The 19,775-nt window shown below is 46.1% G+C and overlaps 1 protein-coding gene across 4 annotated transcripts in view; it reads left to right on the plus strand.

Annotated features, from left to right (window-relative positions):
- Positions 1-19,775, plus strand: part of GNAL (G protein subunit alpha L) — a 105,093-nt gene that overhangs the window by 11,347 nt on the left and 73,971 nt on the right. For 2 of the 4 annotated variants that reach the window (XM_079783934.1, XM_079783935.1), the window contains exons 2-5: positions 16,643-16,887; positions 17,094-17,166; positions 17,850-17,904; positions 18,054-18,173. In XM_079783934.1, the coding sequence (XP_079640060.1) occupies positions 16,746-16,887; positions 17,094-17,166; positions 17,850-17,904; positions 18,054-18,173 (390 nt within the window). In that variant the 5' untranslated portion in view covers positions 16,643-16,745. The remainder of the gene's footprint in view (positions 1-16,642; positions 16,888-17,093; positions 17,167-17,849; positions 17,905-18,053; positions 18,174-19,775) is intronic. The other 2 variants (XM_079783932.1, XM_079783933.1) reach the window with 1 other exon arrangement.

Raw genomic sequence — 19,775 nt, forward strand, 5'->3', positions numbered from 1 at the left:
CTATAGCTTCCTTCTACTATCAGAACCTAAAATGCTAATAATTCTACTTCAGGAAATATATTTTACATCATTTCTATAAAACTAAATGTAAAGCTAGTTTTTATTTAACATAATATTTTATTTTGTGAAATCAAAACAATAATGAGGTACCATCTTACACCCATCAGAATGACTAGCATCAACAAATCAACAAATGACAAGTGCTGGCGAGGCTGCGGAGAAAAAGGAACCCTCGTGCACTGCTGGTGGGAATGCACAGTGGTGCAGCCACTGTGGAGAACAGTATGGAGTTTCCTCAAAAAATAAAAAATGGAATTTCCATTTGACCTAGTAATCCCACTTCTAGGAATATATCCCAAGAAAACAGAAACACCAATCAGAAAGGATATATGCACCCCTATGTTCATAGCAGCACAATTAACAATAGCTAAGATTTGGAAACAGCCTAAGTGCCCATCAGCAGATGAGTGGATTAGAAAACTGTGGTACATCTACACAATGGAATACTATGCTGCTATAAAAAAGAAGGAATTCTTACCATTTGCAGCAGCATGGATGGAACTGGAGAGCATTATGCTAAGCCCGTGGTCGGCAAACTGTGGCTCACGAGCCACATGCACCTCTTTGGCCCCTTGAGTGTGGCTCTTCCACAAAATACCATGGCCTGGGCGAGTCTATTTTGAAGAAGTGGCATTAGAAGAAGTTTAAGTTTAAAAAATTTGGCTCTCAAAAGAAATTTCAATCATTGTACTATTGATATTTGGCTCTGATGACTAATGAGTTTGCCGATCACTGTGCTAAGCGAAATAAGCCAGTCAGAGAAAGATAAATATCACATGATCTCACTCATTTGTGGAATATAATGAACAACATAAACTGATGAACAAAAATAGAACCAGAGACATAGAAGCATCAAACAGACTGTCCAACCTATGAGGGAAGGCAGAGGGTGAGGGGGTAAGAGACCAACCAAAGGACTTATATGCATGCATATGAGCATAACCAATGGACACAGACAGTAGGGGGGTGAGGGCATGTGCTGGGGGGTAGGGAGAGGTCAATGGGGGAAAAGGGAGAATCATGTAATACTTTAAACAATAAAGAATTTAAATTTTTTGCCGAAACCGGTTTGGCTCAGTGGATAGAGCGTCGGCCTGCGGACTGAAAGGTCCCAGGTTCGATTCCAGTCAAGGGCATGTACCTTGGTTGTGGGCACATCCCCAGCCAGGGTGTGCAGGAGGCAGCTGATTGATGTTTCTCTCTCATCGATGTTTCTAGCTCTCTATCCCTCTCCCTTCCTCTCTGTAAAAAAATCAATAAAATATATATTTTTTAAAAAAAAGAATTTAAATTTTTTAAAAAAGAATGTATAATATGCCAGACACTATGTTGGGTGTTGAAAACCTTATTAGCACAAATATATATACTTGAGGCCTGGTGTATGGATTCTTGCACCGGTGGGGTCCCTCGGCCTGGCCTGTGGGGATCGGGCTGAACTGGCTCTCCAACATCCCCCAAGGGGTCCCAGATTGCAAGAGGGTGGTTCTCACCTTAGAATTGGGCTCTCTCCTCTCTGGTTCCGGTGCGTCACCCGAGAACCGGAGCTGCCAAGTCACCACAGCTCAGCAGCTCTGTGTTGATTTTCTTCCCCCTGGTGGTCAGTGCACGTCATAACTACCAGTTGGACAGTTGGATGGTCACTTAGGCTTTTCTATATAGAGATAATTTCTATTTTATGACATCACAATTGATGTTATCCTATATAATAAAAGGCTAATATGCAAATCGACCAAATGGCAGAATGACTGATCACTATGACGTGCACTGACCACCAGGGGGCAGATGCTCAATGCAGGAGCTGCCCCCGGTGGTCAGTGCGCTCCCACAGGGGGAGCACTGCTCAGCCAGAAGCCAGGCTCATGGCTGGCGAGTGCAGCAGCGGTGGCGGGGGCCTTTTCCACCTTTGCGGCAGCACTAAGGATGTCCAACTGACAGCTGAAGCTTGCTCCCCGCAGGGAGTGGGCCTAAGCCATCAGTCAGACATCCCCCGAGGGCTCCAGGACTGCGAGAGGGCAGCAGGCTGGGCTGAAGGACCCGACACCCACCCACCCCCACCTCCCCGAGTGCTTGAATTTTGTGCACCAGGCCTCTAGTATATACATGTAATGTATATATGCATATAAATTCTTCAAAAGATCTTATATGGGGATGTAGTATCAACAGAACCAGAAGAATCTGTTCACATCTATCTCTCATTCTGAAGTTCATTAATGATGCATCATCCAAATAACACTACATTTCACAATTTGGCTTGAAAGAATACTAGGTTTCTATTGCACATAACAAGGCTATAAGGTTTTTCTAGAGTGTGTGTATATATCTATCTATATGCAATATGCTTATAAAATTAGATAACACCTTTTTATCTTATATTGCAGATATTTATGTTTAGCTTAAGTCTATTATCAGATTATATATTCTACTAGAGGCCCGATGCACAAAATTCATGCAAGAGTAGGCCTTCGCAGCCCCGGCTGCCTCGTCCGGCCCTAGGCAGCGGCTTCATCTGGTAGGTTGTCCAGACAGTCATTCACTGTTCGGCCATTGGGTCGATTTGCATATTATGCTTTTATTTTTATGGATGAGGGTCATGTCCATTCTGATTCATCTCTGTATCCTCCACGCCACCTGGCAGAATCTGGCTTAAAAGAAATCGGAAATAATCATTGACAAAACAGAACATGGAAATCCTGCTGTGCTCGGGTTGGGTTTATTCCTCAAACCAGCCACCAGGGGGTGCCGCTGCACAGGAAAGCTGGGCTGACTGCAATGCTGGCGATGAGAAGGGAGGCTTCTTGTAATTGCCTAACTGTGCGCCAGGGACAGAGTGAGTGCTGGAAACCTGGAGGTGGCTGCCACCCCGGCTCCTGTACTGTGAGAGGGAAAACTTGCACTTACTAAGCTCCTAGGTGTGAATGGTGATTTCTGGGCAATTCCCTCTAATCCCTTGTTTCAGAGGGAAGTTGAAGGGGCCTGTCCTTCTGATGAATGCCATGCCAGGGGTATGTGTGGGGGAGGGGGACACTAAGGGGCCCGGGCAGCACACCGCAGCGTTCTGCAGTAGGAGTTAAAGCAGCGCCAGAGTCCTGTTTCCTCTCTGGTGTGTGTGGGGGTTTTTTTGTTGTTGTTCTTTTGTGTGTGTTTTTTTTCTATTCTGGGAATATGTTTTTCTGTGTTAAAGAAAACCCAAGCCCAGGACTTGTGTGTCCATGTGATTCTGTACATTCCCGGACAGGTTATGCACCATTCTTCAGTCTATTCCGCAAAACTGTGCCCATCGTCTCTGTCTCCAAGACGACTCAATGCCTCTTAACGGCCACCCATTGCTAGCTTTGTCCTGCCTGGAACCAGTTCTCCACGTAACAGAATTATTTTGAAACCAAAACTCCCCGCGTCACTGCCCTGCTTCTGACAATGCTGTGGCTTCTCACGTCCCTTGGGATGAAGAGTGGAATCCTTAACAGAAGCCACAGCCCATCTGTGTGAGTGCTTGACTCCTGGGGACAACCCCCGGCCCCGTCATCTGCACTCCATAAATCCGCGGGGAGCTCAGTGATAAAATCCACACAAATGGAGTGTAACTACCAGGCAGGTGAGAAGGTGGGGAACTGAAGGAGGATTCAGAGGTGAAGAAGTGCTTCTTATTTCTGGGTAACTGGTGTGTTAGGGAGTGTGTTTTTCTGTGCCATGTTGTGGGGAGGTTTGCAGGAGTGTTGGTTTTGTCGTTTCCGCGCTTGATTTTTGGGGACGTTAGAGCTTCCTGACTCACCATGCACGGATTAAGGTGTGAGAGTGGCCTCATCCTCTCAGACAGCTCTTAGTTCAGATGAATCCTCTTTCCTGAGGATCAGTGGTTTCCTGGTAGAGTTGGGGAGTTAGGGAAGAACAATAACCCTTCCTTTAAGAAAGGATCACCTCACACAGACTGGATTAGGTTAAAACCATCATCACCAGAGCTCAAGGGCCCCTGGCCTAAATGCCTTGGGGGCAGAAGCTCTGTGTAAACTTAGCCAGGGCTAGGCCATTTGCACAAATAATAAAACATGATTAACTAGATTGAAAGTAATCAAACTTTTCTTTTTATTCTACTTTATTCTACACTCGGCTTTTAAAGGAAAGGGGGTGGTGACAAAGAAAGGACCAATTCCTGGCATCAGGTCAACAAGGGATCCATAAGATTCTTTCAGTCTCCTGCTCTGTGCAGCTGAAGTTTGGTGGTGGTGTGTTTTTTTAAGTCTAAGATGTATTTTTAATTTCTGTTCCAATACACCCAATCGGAGGACATCAGGAGCCACATTCTTCATATCACCAGTACCTCATCACTTCTGGTAGCAGTAATTCCCAGTTTAGGATTAGTGAGAGGATCGATATGCAGAGGTCCTGGAGACATCGGAACTTGAAAGTAGTTAGGGGCCTCGGATTAAAGCCGGGCTCCCATTCAGAGCCCCCTGTCAAGAGCCTTCTCACACACTGACTGCCTATGTGATGATGCTAAGCAATTATTGTCAGTTATTTCAGGTACAATAATGGCACTGCAATTGTATTATTTTAAAAGAGCCTCTGTTTTTCAGATACACTGAAAGGTGTGTGGGTGGTGTGATGTCTGCACTATGCTCTGGATAATGCAGGAGACGGCAGAGGGGTGGGGAATTGATGAAACAGGATGAGCCGTGAGTTGTCTGCTGACGCTGGGTGCAGGGTCCATGGGTCCGTTACATTGTTCTCTCTACTTTTGCATACATTTGAATCTTCCCATAATGCAATCTCTTTTTTTAAAAGCCTCCTGCATTCCAACATTTCAGTCTCATCCTATCTAATAATAGAGTACCATGTAAATTACCATCACTCCGCTACGCCCACGATTGGGCGGCAGGAGGCTGGGGCGGGACTCGGGGTGGCCTATCCGGCCATTGAGAGGCACAGATCCGCTGCCACTGAGCGGGGCTACCCTGCTGTTGAGAGGTGCAGGGGGCGGGACTCCCACCCCCTGTGCCTCTCAACGGCCAGGTCCGGGCCCGCTGAGGGGGTCCCGCCCCCTGCGCCTCTCAACAGCAGGGTAGCCCCCCTCAGCGGCCGCGAACCATCAAAAGTGGGGGAGCGAGCTCTGGCCTCAGTCAGCGAGCCACGGAAACCACGGAAACCCGGCAGAGGATGGAGAGCAGCGACGAGGAAGACATGGAGAAGCACCGCATCCACCTACGCCCCGTCACTCTGCGCACACGCTGCACCTCCTGCCCTGTGAAGTCTGGGTTAACCGGCCCGCCCCTGTGGGGCGCTTTTTCACCCCGGCCATCTGTCAGGGTCCGGATGGACTCGAAGTGTCGTTTTCGGGGCCGCAGTCTGAGGGGCGAGGAGGTGGAGGTGCCGCCTGGCCTGCTGGGATACGTGATGGTGATGGAAGAGAAGTCGGTGGGGAAGCAGGACTTTTCAGCGGGATCCGACAAGGACGAGCAGGAGCTGGTGGAACCCCCGGAGGCGGAGGCGCTGGAGTGGGACTTCGACCGCTTTATTCGTGCCTCCGCCAGTTTCAGCCGCTTCACCCTGTGGGGCCTGGAGAGCATCCCCGGCCCGGATGCCAAAGTGCTGCGGCCCTGACCTGGCCCAGCCTCGCCGAAGCGATCCATAAACAGGTGCCGCAGGACTGAGAACCAGCGCTTGAAACTGGAAGCCACCGATCCCTTCACCAGCTCTCCACTTTGGATCCACTGAGTCCACCACCCCAATAAATGAGCTCTTTCACAGCAAAAAAAAAAAAACAAAAACAAAAAAAACAAAAGTGGGGGACCTGGGTGCCTGTCTGCTCTGGCACCAGGCCTTTCAGAAGCCTCCGCTGAGCCGGAGGCTTCTGAAAGGCCTGGTGCACCAGCGGACAGGCACCCAGCTCCACCGTGAAAAGTGAAAGCGTGTAGGGGACCCTACACGTGCATGATTCAATCATGCACTGGGCCTCTAGTATGAAAGAAAACAACACGAGAGAATGTAGAGTTTTGAGCATTTTTGTTTGTTTGTTTTTTGTAAGATCCTATAAAATCAAGGAAAGATAAGGTACTTTAAAAACACTTTATTTGGGCCTGGCCGGCATTGCTCAGTGGTTGAGTGTCGACCTATGAACCAGGGGTCGCGGTTCGATTCCCAGTCACGGGTGTGCAGGAGGCAGCCAATCAATGATTCTCATCATTGATGTTTCTATCTCTCTCTCCCTCTCTCTTCCTCTCTGAAATCAATAAAAATATTTTTAAATAAATTTTAAAAAACACTTTATTTGGTTAAACAGGAATGTAAATATGTTTTAGACATATATTCAATAAAGTTTAAAACATTTCCCGTTATTCTCAATTTTTAAGAAAAGTAATTCTATCCTAGGGAAATTGATAAGCAGTAATAAATTTTTTGCCCTTAAGGAGCGGAGTATAAGTTTCAAAAGGATGATAATAGTGCTCATGGAAACTCTATGTCTATAAATACATTGCTTCGGGTTTTTAATATTATAGGATTATACTTTAGGATATAGTACACAGAACAGAGCATGAACCATGAATAAAAGTGGAGTAGCTACGTGTTGGGAGTTTTCTATTCACATTGGCGCTAACAGGCACAACACAGAAGTAGACCGCACACAGCCCTATACTGAGCCTCATGGTCAGCATGGAGAACGCTGATGCCAGGGGCTAGCCTAGCACCCTGCCCACCTCACGGCACGGGCTTTATCCCTAAGTGGAGGCTGCTGGTAGAGTCTTTCTTTCATTGACTCAGTAAACACTGGTCTGACAAGCATGGTAGGAAATAGCCTTTGGAGGGTTTTATTCTGGTAGAGAGACCCGGCTTCACACAGAACCACAGCAATGGGGAGGGAAGTAGAAAGCAGGGGGACTTAGATGAGGCCAGCAGCTGGGAGGCCAGCATCCCCTCCAGGCAGGAGTCACTGGACGGAGTGCAGATTGCAGAGATGGCGGAGGAAAGCATTGCAGAGAAGGGGGAGGCTGAACTAAAAGGGGGAAGGGGAAGATGCTGGGCCCCGGTGAGTAACAGCAGACACTGAACCAGGTCCTAATGAGTGGTACCAAGAAGAGGACTGGATTCAATGGAGATCATTTAAATTCTACTTGTTCATTGGTCTCTCTAACTAAAATGAATACAAATTTATTGTAAAAAATTTCAGAGAATTCAGGAGGACAAAAAACAGAAGTGAAAACCTTCCCTTCCCCTGTCCCAGTAGTTTCTTGGCTGCCCTCAGGCCCTCTTTCTATTCACAGACAAGCATCTCTGACCATAAGTAACGCTGGACAAGTAAAATGCTATCTGAATTGTTCCTCAGCCGACTTGGGACTTAACCTCACGTGTCAGTACATCTCCAGATCTAGTCTCTTTTCTTTCCATGGATAGAGGAGGGCTTTCTTTTATTAAGGATACTTCTCTGTGCCTTTATTTCTTTTTAATAGAGAGGTATTTGTTTTATTCTTACCTAACTGGAAAGTTAAATAATAAAGGTAATCTCGTGAATAAGGATTAAATACAGCACCATGCACCTTTGCAATGCCATTGTATAGCATTTGTTTCAAAAATATTTGCACCAACCCGGCCAGTGTGGTTCAGTGGTTGAGCGTCGACCCATGAAACCATTAGGTCACAGTTCGATTCCTCATCAGGGCACATGCCCGGGTTGCAGGCTCGATCCCCAGTAGGGGGTGTGCAGGATTCAGCCGATAGATGATTCTCTCTCATCATTGATGTTTCCATCTCTCTCCGTCTCCCTTCCTCTATCTAAAATCAATAAAAACATTTTTTTAAAATACTTGCACCCAAATTTTGTAACCCTTATTTGCAGAAGGTACCTGTGTCTGAGAGTAGATTTAGCGCCCCCCCCCCCCCCAGCCCTACAGGATCCAGTCTAGGGTCTGGTCTCTCTTTAGTTTCCCCTAACCTAGAGCATTTCCACAGTCTTTTGTTTGTTTTTGTAATATAGCCGTTTTTGAAGAATAGTCCCCTCATTTTTGTTTTTTAAATTTTAGGTTTGCCTGATGTTTCGTCTGATTTGAGTTCAGGTTACGCCTCCCTTGCCAGGACACTGCATGGATGACGTGTGTCTTTTCAGGGTCTCCGTCTGAAGCAGGCAATGTTTATTTTGATTACCCAAACTTTCGTCCAGTTGCTCCGCGGTGTGGTTATTATTTTTTACTTTGCAGCTGATGTGCAGTGGGGAGACCATGGGGATATCCTGTCCCTCATGAAAGTGTTCCCCTAAATGTAGCCTCCATCGCTGAATCCTGCGCTTGGTGCCACCCTTCTCCCCCACTTATGCATTTACCTATTTGTATTGGCACGGACGTGTGCGATGCCTATATTTTTCAGTAGTGTAGAATTAATTACCATACTAAATATTCTGGCACTCAAATCATCCCGGAGTTGGCCACATGAGAGCCCCTTCAGGCTGGCTCCTGTGTGCTTGTGACAGGCCCCCAACATTCCTTAAGCTCTTCTTACTTTCTGGCAGAACAGGGTTCCAGGTTTAGCTTGGAGCTGCCCTGTCCCCGCCCTGGAACTGGCCATTTCTCTGAGGAGTGCTGGTTCCCTTTGTTGGTGAATAATGCTGGGCACTAGGTGGGTGCTCTGCTACTGAGTGTATGAACTTCGTGACCTTTTCAGCAGACAAAGGGAAGAAATACTAGTATATGCATTTATACACACATAGACATACACGTGCTTACAAATGTACGTACACATAGGTGCACATAGTTATGAGCATATACAGCCATGTTTTAGAGATCATGAGTTTATAGCAGTCCCTACCATTTCAGTCCATCCCACAGGCTTCCGTATTTGCATGTCCCTTCTTCCTCTCTGGCTCTCCTGGCTCTAATACATGTCAGATGGCGTGGGATTTGCCTGCAATCAGAGATGCCCCATTGAATGTCAATCTTTAATTTGTAACTTAACCCCATCAAGTGGTTCCTACTCAATGACAAGTATGAACAAACCAAGTAATGGCAAAGGTAGACAGATATTGGGCTCTGTGACCCTTGTGTTTTGTCAGCAGCCCTGCACGTTTTAGGAAGAGCCACTCCAACCTGAGGGAAGTGCATAGTTCCCACCTGTGATAAAATTTGGGTTCTGTTTCATTTCACGTACAATTTAACATTCTATTATCAGGAATACTGTTGCTTTAAGCTCTATAACTGAGCCAAATTCTAAAAGAAACCAGTTGCTAAGGCAACTGGGCAAAGAGTTAACTAATTCATCAGTCATTATATGCAGATTAATCTGCCTAACTGAGTTAGAAAAGAGGTGGGCTTGTTTGATTTTTCCTTTTGAAACTAGTGGAAGAGAGAATGGTGTGATTTTTTCCCCATCTATAAGAGCCTTAGAGTTCCTTCTGCAAAGGGCACGGGCTTTGAGATCCAACACACTCCACCCCTTTTAGGCTCCTATGTGACCTTCAGACAAACAGCCTTATCTTCAACATGTGGGTAATAATGTGCCTCATGTAGCTGTAATGATGCTCAATGAGATGCTGGAAATAAAGCATCTTTTGGTGTCTTAAGATTAAAATGAGGAGTAGCTTACAAAGGTTAGCATACATTTCTCTAGGAAATGAAATGAAAAAAAAAAGAAATACTTTTCTTCACTTCTATAATTTTACACACACTCCTCTGTGTGCTCCCACTGTATTTTCTGTAGAACTCATGAGAACTTGATTGCTTGTCTGACCCTTTCTCCTAGACTGTTAAACTTCTTGAGAACAGGGACGGTGTCTAATTCATTACTGTAATCTCAAGGCTTGGTAGGGAGGAGGGGTATTCAAAAAATGCTTTGTGGTGAATGAATGAAAATGCACTGATTTTTTAAAACAAATATGAATAAATTTATTTAAAATGTGGGAAACAAATCTGCCAAATCAAAAATAAAACATGGAAACCTTCTCCAGTCAGATAATAAAACCCAAAAACCATACAGAGAAATAGTGTTAAACATGTTTACATTAAATTTTTTTAACTTTTTTATCGAAAGAAATGCTATAAACAAGACCAAAAGGAATTAAACAAATGAAAGAGGTGGAATATGTACAACACATGACAAATAGGGGGCCGGATTCCTTATTTTATAAAAGTGTTTGAAAATGCAATGGTTTGAAAACATCCTTCAGTCCTTTCATCTGTCCGTCAGGCTTTACATTGCCACCTGCTGGCAGGAAACTATAATTGCCGTGATCTACATACGAATTTTTTTCTTGTTTGTATTGTGCTAAAATATGCAAAACAAAATTTACCATTTGAACCATTTTTAAGTGTACAGTTCTGTGGCATTAAGTACATTTATTTCCAGTGTTGTGCAACCATTGCCTCCACCCATCCACAGAACTTGTTCCTCCCCCAAACTGAAACTCTGTACCCCTTAAACACTAACTCCTCATTCCCTCCTACCCACAGCCCCTGGCAGCCACCATTCTTCTCTCTGTCTCTATGAATTTAACTTCTCTAGGTCCCTCGTATAAGTGGAATTGTACAGTATTTGTCCTTCTGTGACTGACTTATTTCACTTAGCACAATGTTTTAGAGTTCATCCATGTTGTAGCATGTGTCAGAATTTCCTTTTTAACGCTGAATAATATCCCATTGCATGTATAGACCACGTTTTGTTTATCAATTCATCTATTACTTGTGTATTTTTTGTCGTTTTTCTAACATGTCTCGTTGCCTTTATGTTCCCAACTAGCAGCGAGTACTTTGCTCAGCTGAGGTTAGGTAGATAGTGAACAAATCTTGGTTGCCTATACTATAGCTCATTGTTCACGTGCCCACCTAGTAGAAAAAATCAGAAGCTCCTCAAAAAGCGGTAATGTAGAGGAATAAAATGGATATGTGTTTATTAAATTAATGTTGAATGAAAATAATAATTACTACATCTTTTGAGAGCTCGCTACACACCAGGCACTGTGATAGATGAATTGATTCTGAATAACTCTCACCACATTGTTATAAGAAGAGTGCCATTATGCTCATCCATTTCCAGAGAAAGAAACTGAGAATAACGTGTGGTTTGAGCGCATGCATCTTTTGCTCAACGACCCATGCTGTTAATTACTAAGCTACATACTTCATGTGAGAGCTTATAGCTTGAGAAAAACTTCCATACCAAGAATATACATTTCCTGTGGCTCACCTTGTTCACCCTACCTCTGAGACAGTTCTTATTGTCGGCCCGTCTCCCTCCTGTGCAATACCAATTCCCTTTCCATTGCTTTTACCTTGCAGTTCTTCCTTCTTTCTACGTGATCCAACCCCACCATTCTTCAGGACACACCTCCATCCCGCCTCCTTGTTGAAGCTTTTCCCAATCCCATGAGCCCTCACATCCCCCTGAGAGGTCCTGCCACACCTTTCAGCCCTTGGCTCATATATGGTGTCACACATTGTCCTCTGAATGATTGCACTGTGCTCTTCTTACTTCCCCAACTGCTCAAGAACTTCAAAAACCGGCTTTAGAGTTTTCTTATCTGCTTTGTAGTATATCTCTTAGATGATGGCCAGCGGGTAGAAATAAACATGTTCAATGATACGAATCTACATCGGGTAGATACAAAATTGGTTTCTCTTAACTATCCTTACAGCATACTGCTACATGATTTGCTTAAAATATGAAAATAATTGTGAGGCAGGCGGGCCTTGCTGAAGTCCAACATCGAATCCGTGCGTGAAGACTGAATTCCTGTCTTCACATTTCTGGCAGCTCTGCCATCCCACACGGGCACCTAGGTGATACCAGAAGAACATTGCTAAGCGTTTAAAATGCTTACCAGGTTGCTTGTCTTTCTTTTTGCTCCAACTTGGGGGGCTTTGTGGAGTCTGATTCACTTTGTAAGAAAATGTTAGTGAATGTAGTTATTTGGGGACTATAAACTCATGATATCTAGAACTAAGCGCTGAAACTATTTTTTATCATAAAATTTCCCTTAAGGTTTAAACTGTATTTATGTATGGGGGGTTTGTTCACAGTTTTTACATTTCACTTCACCTGATGTTTTTTAATTAGTAAAAAGAAATAAATATCTTTAAAATTGGTTAGACTCTTTTTGAAACTTCACGTCAGCATTTGAAACATAAGAATTAAACCTGTGTTTGAATCTCTGCTGTAGTCCAGTGTTTTGTTAGACTATTTGAGGTTAAAGAACTGAATTAAACAAATAGAGATGCTCACCTTCACTGGTCAAATGCTAATTTTCACTCCTCTGGTCCTTGGGCCCATTATTTGATTTCTGTCTCATAATCTGACCCAGTTTGGTGGCTTTCACAGATTTTTTTGAGCTTTAGTCTGTTCGTGGATTCCCTGTTCTGTTTCATGGGGGTTTTGTTGTCTTATTCAGTGGCCTCCCGCCTCGTGTTTTCATGCTGTAAGAAACTCCTGCCTGTGACACTGAGTTGTGTGTGCCAAAGAGGGTATTTCAGTCCTGGGTTTTGGGACAGGGGGTGGGATCAGAGGCAGCATACCTTCCCTCATGATTGGCTGCTATTTTGGTTTTTAAAGCTGTCATTTTTGTCAAGAACTAAGACTGTATTACTACCCTTTATGGATGATACTTCCAAAAGCTATTTAATATTACTTTGGCTGTCGGAGTAAGAAGGGGAAAAAAGGAGACAGATATTTCAATAAGTTGTAAGACATTTGATTGCAGAGTATTATGCACAAAAGGGGAAATGTTTCCCCGCTTTCCTATAAAAACGTAAAACATTAACCACAGTACTTTTAAAGTGTGTTGTGATTAGGTCATGGAGTGGGCTCCGCTGTTAAGAATGGAAATTAACCTACACAGATTGGTGCCACCAAGATACTGAGAAAGAAGAGAGAGGGGCCAACAGCAGTTGCCTAAAGTGGCGCACCCTGGAGTGAGGGCTGTGTGCGGAGCGGTCACCCAGCTGGTGCCGCCACCTTTGCTGCAAAAGGGGCGCAGCTGGGGTTTCTTGGAGCATTGTCCTTGCACGGAATTAGTGACTCTTCATCTTTCCTAAACTCCTTTGTTCCTCTTCTTTTAAAATTTCTATGTACTATTCCAAAAGTCTTAGTGCAGTTTTAACCTTTATTAATCTCTACGTATAAAATGCTATTGAAAGACTAGTTATTACACTTTTTAAGTATTGATTTTTTTAAATTAAATTCAACTATCCAGTGTCTTGTGCTACATAGCACTCTAGTCTTTTTTCAAAGCAGCTCAGCATCTCCTAGATCTAAGCCTGTCATGAATCAAACAGTCTCTCTGAATATTTAACCCAGTTGTCAAACTTCTATGGTGAGAAACAAATTTTGTTTCTTATTTATGGGGGAAACAAATTTTGTTCTTATTGCCATCGTAGACTAGAGTTCAGACCAGTAACAGGTGCAATTTTTTTGTATACTGTATATTTGCTATTCAGTCAGAGGGACTGAAACAAAACCAAATTTAAAAATCATTACAGTATTCCAAATTCACAAAACTAAGGAATATAAAAGAAATGTAAGTAATTAAACTTCCAAATGCACTGAGACTTCAGAGACACCCTGTCTGTCCTAAACATCAACAAGAGTGAGGAAAACATCACTTTATCTTTTGCCCTTTTTGCCCCAAACTTCGCACCTTCCCAGTTCTCCCTGATGGGACCAGGGCCCTCCCTCACCTACTTTGCAGGCCCAGCATTTCCTTGAACCAGCACCTCTGCCCCTCTGCTGGCACCTGCCTTCAGGTGGGTGTGTGCTGCTCCACCACGGTGGTGGTGGTGGTGGTGGTGGTGGTGGTGGTGGTGCTGCTGCTGCTGCAGCCGTTGCCTGGCAACAGATGCTTGCATTGCCAGCAGCTCCTGGCTGCGCTTAGTGCTCTACCTACAGCTCCACTCCCCCTGCTCTAGGTGAACCAGCTAGAATGCTGGTCCCATGGTTGGAAACACAAATGAGGATCAGTTTCCCAGATAAAGACAGGACTAGGAAAAGATCAACTTTGCATTTCTTTTAAGAAATGCTGTATACATTTTAGAGTGTTTAGCAGTCTATCTTTTGGGACACATTGTAGGTCGTATAGTACAGACCTGTTCTATTAGGTCTGTTCATGCAATCATATAAAATTCAGCATATACAAAGTTATATTTAACCCTAATTCCTAATTTTTAACAAGTGGAAACGTTTTGCTCTATTTTTAGGGAAACCAAATATCAGGCTGCCTTCAAAGTGTAGCTTCTGGGTTCTAACTTAATTCTCCCTTTAAGAGTTTTCATGAGATTTATTTTGTCCCCTTCTCTTCCCACTAACAATTCATAGAAATCTTGGCATTTAAAAAACTGACAAGTCCTTATAAACATTCCACTACACTATGCCATTTTTATATACCTTCTCTCGCCTTCTGCCGAAATCCAGGTTAGATTAGGGACCTGAGACCATGGCCGAGGCAGATGGGGTGGAAGGGATAGGACAGATACGCAGGACACCGATCAACAAGATCCTACGTGGGTTGCCAAGAAGGAAAAGGAGTCAGAACTGCCTTCCAGGTTCTGGTTGGACAGCCAGGGTGTGAGCTGGGCTGGAGCGCCGACATGGACATAGCGCTGTGTGTACACCGTACGAGGAGGCAGTCAGCCCCACCAGCGGGGAGAGGCTGTTGTGGGTCCAAGGTGCCTCCACCCGGTGGCGGAGGGGAGAGTCACCAGCCCGAGGGCAGACGGGAAATCAGAAAGACCACCTGGTGGCAGCTGGAGGACAAGAGCTTCTCAAGCACAGACAGAGCCCGCCCCACGGAGAGGCCAGAGGAAGTCAAGACCAAAGTTCACGACGACACAGAGAAGATTAGCATGGCCCCTGCATAGCGATGACTCGCAAATTCATGAAGTGTTCCATGTTTTAAAACACACACACACAAACCAAAGTTCATGGGTGATGCTTAGCCCCTGGGACACCGCGGATGACCGTGGTGAGAGTATTTCCAGTGCAGGGGGGTGGGCTGCCGGAGGCTGAGGTATGAACAGGTGAGGCCGGACACCGGGAGTCACGTTCCCTTTTAACTCTGGGCAGTGGTGGGCAGGAGGGAAGCTGGTGGAACTAACCAGCCATTTGCCACGAAGGAGGTGCTGTTGGTTTTAAATGGGACAGAGTTGGAGGTATTTGTACACGTGGAGGGAACAAGCCAATAGGGAAGAGTTTGAAGAGAGAGGGGCGATCCGAGGAGAGGGGACACATTGGCTGGGTGAAGACTGCCATGCCCCTGGGCGCAGGGGCAGCCTGGCAGGGAGCCCCGTTCTGCTCTGTGGGGATTGGCTCTCTGTGCGGGGCAAGGCCACGCCACGGAGGAAGCGAAGGCACTGTTGTGGGTTTGGAGAAGAGTGGAGCACTTGAAGACAGAGCCTAGCGACGGCATGGGAAGGAATCCTTGTGCCGTGCCCGGGCCCCCGGAGCCCCGCAGCTTGCAACCGCAAGGCACAGGGCAGGGGTCTCCGCAGCTCCAGTCACCGCTTCTGTCCTCCTCCCCCCAGGGCCAGGCTAGTGCGGAGCGGCTGGCGCCCCTGGAGCTGCTGTGGCAGGAATGGAGGGGCCTAGCTCACCGTCACAGTCCAGGAGGACACACCTGCCTCCTGCCCTCCTCTGGTCCTTGGCTACAATGCCAAGTTCGAGGCCAGCGTGCCCCCTAGAAAAGAGTAGAGCCGTGGAGAGGACTGCCAAGGAGAGCTGGGGGCTGGGCGTAAAGACGAGAGGCTGAGGGGCGGCGTGGGTGCGCAGGAATCGTCTAGAAAGCGCGGGGAACAGAGGCGGGTGCCCGGTGAGCCGCTCGCAGATCCTCCTCCCTGATAGAATATGTATGATCCCGCGGCCTCGCCTGCCTATGAGCAGGAGGCACCTGATGTATCTGCGGGGAGCGCTCGCTCGTCCACCCACTCTCCCGGGCTTGGGGTGCGAGACAGCCACCTGGCAGCGGTCGGGACCCCACGCGGGTGAGCCTCCCACGGCCGGGCCCCTGGAGGTCAGCTCCCGCCCCTGCAGCTCCGTTAGCGCTAGCATCCCTCCCACACCCCCGGGCCAGCCTCCCTGCCCTGCGCGGAGGCCCGCGGAGCCCGGACCCGGGAGGAAACGCAGGTCCCCTGCTGCCGCCGGGGCGGGCGGCGTGGCGGGTTGGTGCCCACAGGCGCCCTGCGGGGACTCCGCACACACTCCGTCCCTCCCGCCGCGCTCGGCCACCAGCCTGCGGGCGCACCGGGCGGAGCGCACAGCCCTCGGGTCCCGGCCGGGCGCTTCCCGCTGGGCAGCGGGGCGGGGGCTGAGCTCGGCTGAGCGGGGCTGGGAACCTGGGCGAGTGGAGGGCGCAGCGCCCCCCGGCTGCTCCCGCAGAGCCTGGCGGCCCGGGCCCCTTCCTCCGTTCACTGTACGCTGTTTACCCAGCAGATCATCCTAGATAGTTATCTTTGACCAGCTCACTGCCGCGCGTCCAAACCGAAACCATCCCCGCAGGCACTTGGCTCCGGGCGTCTTCCCTGCATCCTTCCTAGTTGGGAGTTTGCGGGGGGGGGCAGCGGGAGGGAGAAGACCGCCTGTTCTGATCCGCAAACACCGAGAGACCGGACCGGGCCATCTCTTTCAGCCGCCGGGAAGAGGCCACCGCAGGACCCGCCCACAGCTGCTGCTCCCTATTGCTTTTTGTGCAAATTCCTAACGGCGCCCGGCGTCCCAGCGAGCGGGCAGGCATGGGCTGCTTGGGCAACAGCAAGACCACAGAAGACCAGGGCGTCGATGAGAAAGAAAGACGCGAGGCCAACAAAAAGATCGAGAAGCAGTTGCAGAAGGAGCGCCTGGCTTACAAAGCGACTCACCGCCTGCTCCTCCTGGGTAAGGCGGGACGGCGCGGCGGCGCCCGGCCCGGAGCGCACAGCCCGCGCCTCCGGCCGCCCCGGCCAGCCCGGCGCCGGCCTGAACTTGAAAATGCCTGCCTCGGGACAGGATAATTGCTTAGTGTGGATCGGTGTGAACGATGGCCAGGGCATCCGGCTACAGATCACAGCATCCTTTTTGTTTGTTTGTTTGTTTGTTTGCAGGGGCTGGTGAGTCTGGGAAAAGCACTATCGTCAAGCAAATGAGGATCCTGCACGTCAATGGATTTAATCCCGAGTAAGAAATGATCAGTTTCGGTTTTGCTTCAAAACTGTGTGCAAACTGTCACTTCTTTCCCAGCCTTCCCTAAAGTGCTTTCTAGTCTAGGCAGTTGCATTAATCACTGAATACACCTTTTAGGGAGAAAAATATAGGAGTGTATTGTTGAATTTGGTATATTTAGGTAAATCCTTTTTCTAGATTAAAAAAAATAATAACTTGCTTAACAAAATATGATTTATTAGGCATTCTTGAGGTATTGATCTGTATTCTTGGTACTGCTCTGAACACACTTAACCAGCATGTCAATGTATACTTTTCTCTATATATCAATTGTCTGCATCCATTTCAATTCATACCTATCAACACATGGATAGATTCAAATCAAATATATTTGCAAGTGTAGCTGTATAGTTTTTATAGGCATTGTTCATGACAGGCTTGCCATGTTTGGTTGTGTAAAGCTATAGACTGCAATGTGTGCATTCAAGTTTGTTTAGAGTACAAACTAGAAAAGGGGCATGTTTTCCTTTCCCAGACAAAAACTTTGCAGATAAGAACTGTTGTTCTGGGGTTTGGTGTTGACCGCTAGGAAAACCAGTCTAGCCAGGGGCTGCAGCTGGAAATTTAAACTTCCAGCCAATTCACTCAAATCAGTGCTGACGACAAAAGAAGTTAATAACAATTCTCTTTTAATGCAGGGAAAAGAAGCAGAAAATCCTGGACATCCGGAAAAATGTTAAAGATGCTATTGTGGTAAGGACTTTTACTTAATGGTTGTTTGCTAGAAAAGTTAAGCACTCTGCTCTCTAAAGCTAAGTAGACAGAAATTATACATTCGCTTATCATACATGGAGCCTGTGTTATAGTCACCCACAAATACATTGTTCTTTATTCCGTTTTAGACAATTATCTCGGCGATGAGTACTATAATACCTCCGGTTCCACTGGCCAACCCAGAAAATCAATTTCGATCAGACTACATCAAGAGTATAGCCCCCATCACTGACTTCGAATATTCCCAGGTATGTGAATCCTTCCTGAAATAATTTAAGTGGTGCAAGATGGAACCTTTTTTTTTTTTTTAACCTCACTTGAAGGTATGTTTACTGATTTTTAGAGAAAAACAGAGAGAGGGAGACAGGGGGAGAGAGAGACAAAAAAAACATTGATGTGAGAGAGAAACATCAGTTGGTTACCTCCCTTATGAGCCCCGACAGGGGGTGAAGCCCTCAAGCTAGGTATGTGCCATGGCTGGGAATCGAACCCACAGCCTTTTGGTGTACAGGATGAGGCTCCAACCAACGGAGCCACACCGGCCAGGGCAGAGCCATTTTTAATGAGTTGGCTTACTGAGAATCAATATTAATATTAATTCATGGTTAACTTCAAAAATCTAGCTCTGCTTAAAAAAAATGTTTCCTCTGTATCAAAATGTTAACATTAAAAATATTAAAAACAGTAGGATTATGAAAAAATGCTTTTATGAATGTATTGGTGAGGTTGATAATGAGGAAGACAGCGTACCTTTAAGAAAAATCTGTAGAACTTTTTCCTATCTGAATTTCTAAATTAACAAATAGTTTCCAAGAGGATAAGTAAGTAGAAATTCCACAAGGAGAGAGAAGTACTCTCTGATGTGTGAATGCGTCTGAGGGAAAATTAGAACAGAACTCAGTTTACTTTTAAGGTATGTGCCCTTCAGATCAAATGAGAAGAGAATGCATGCTGTAAATAATAACGTGGATTACTTCTGAACGTTTACTACATGATAGGAAAATGTAGTTCATTTTACATCTGCAGATTTAGGGCTGCTTTCCTAATCACTTGGATGGTAGTATTGCTTTAAAAGGATGATGTGAATATTAGTTTTCTCTTGTTTGGGAATAAACACTGCTTTATAATACTGTTTGGTAATTAGATCAAGCATGTTTCATAGAAAACTATATTTGTTACATTTCTCAGAAAATCATTTTTGTTACAGTTGTGCTAAAAAAGCATATGTTTGTACTGTGTATGTATCAATAACAGTATTTCCAAGTTTTTACTGCCTGGCACGGTGGTCTTGAGACATTTTTCATTCTCAGGATCCTCTCTTCCAGGGGAAGCTGGTGCAGAAACCAGCATGTACAATAGACAGGTCCCACCCTGCTTTACTGAAGTTCGGGCACCGTGCACCTGCTCAGCCCCACCCTTCTCTTCAGCACCACACTGTTGTCCTGTAGGCTCTGTATCCGGATGGCAAATAAGAATTACTTTTTTTTTTTTTAGCTTTTATTTGCATCCTATAATGGGATTATTGTTTCTGGTAAGCATTCCAGTGTAGCCAGTGAGATCTCTAGAATTTTTAAAAAGGATTCAGGGGTAGCAAAATGGCTAGAAAAAAAGATAAGGGATCTGGCACAGCAGAGCCCACTGTTTTTTACTGAACTGTGTCTTTAATTGATTGGATGGCTTGGAGGGGGAATAAAGGGGATGGTGTGGGGGGAGGAGGATAGGTTGCACCAAAGCAGTGCTTCAGCCAGCCAGAGCTGTGGGACGTCCTCCCAGCACCCTGTGACCTTTTATGTAATGCGGCAGTCACGTCCCCCCAAACCACAAGGTCCTAGCTGGAACCAGGAGTGGCA

Source organism: Cnephaeus nilssonii, assembly GCF_951640355.1.
Source record: "Cnephaeus nilssonii genome assembly, chromosome: 11".
Classification (NCBI taxonomy): Eukaryota; Metazoa; Chordata; class Mammalia; order Chiroptera; family Vespertilionidae; genus Cnephaeus; species Cnephaeus nilssonii.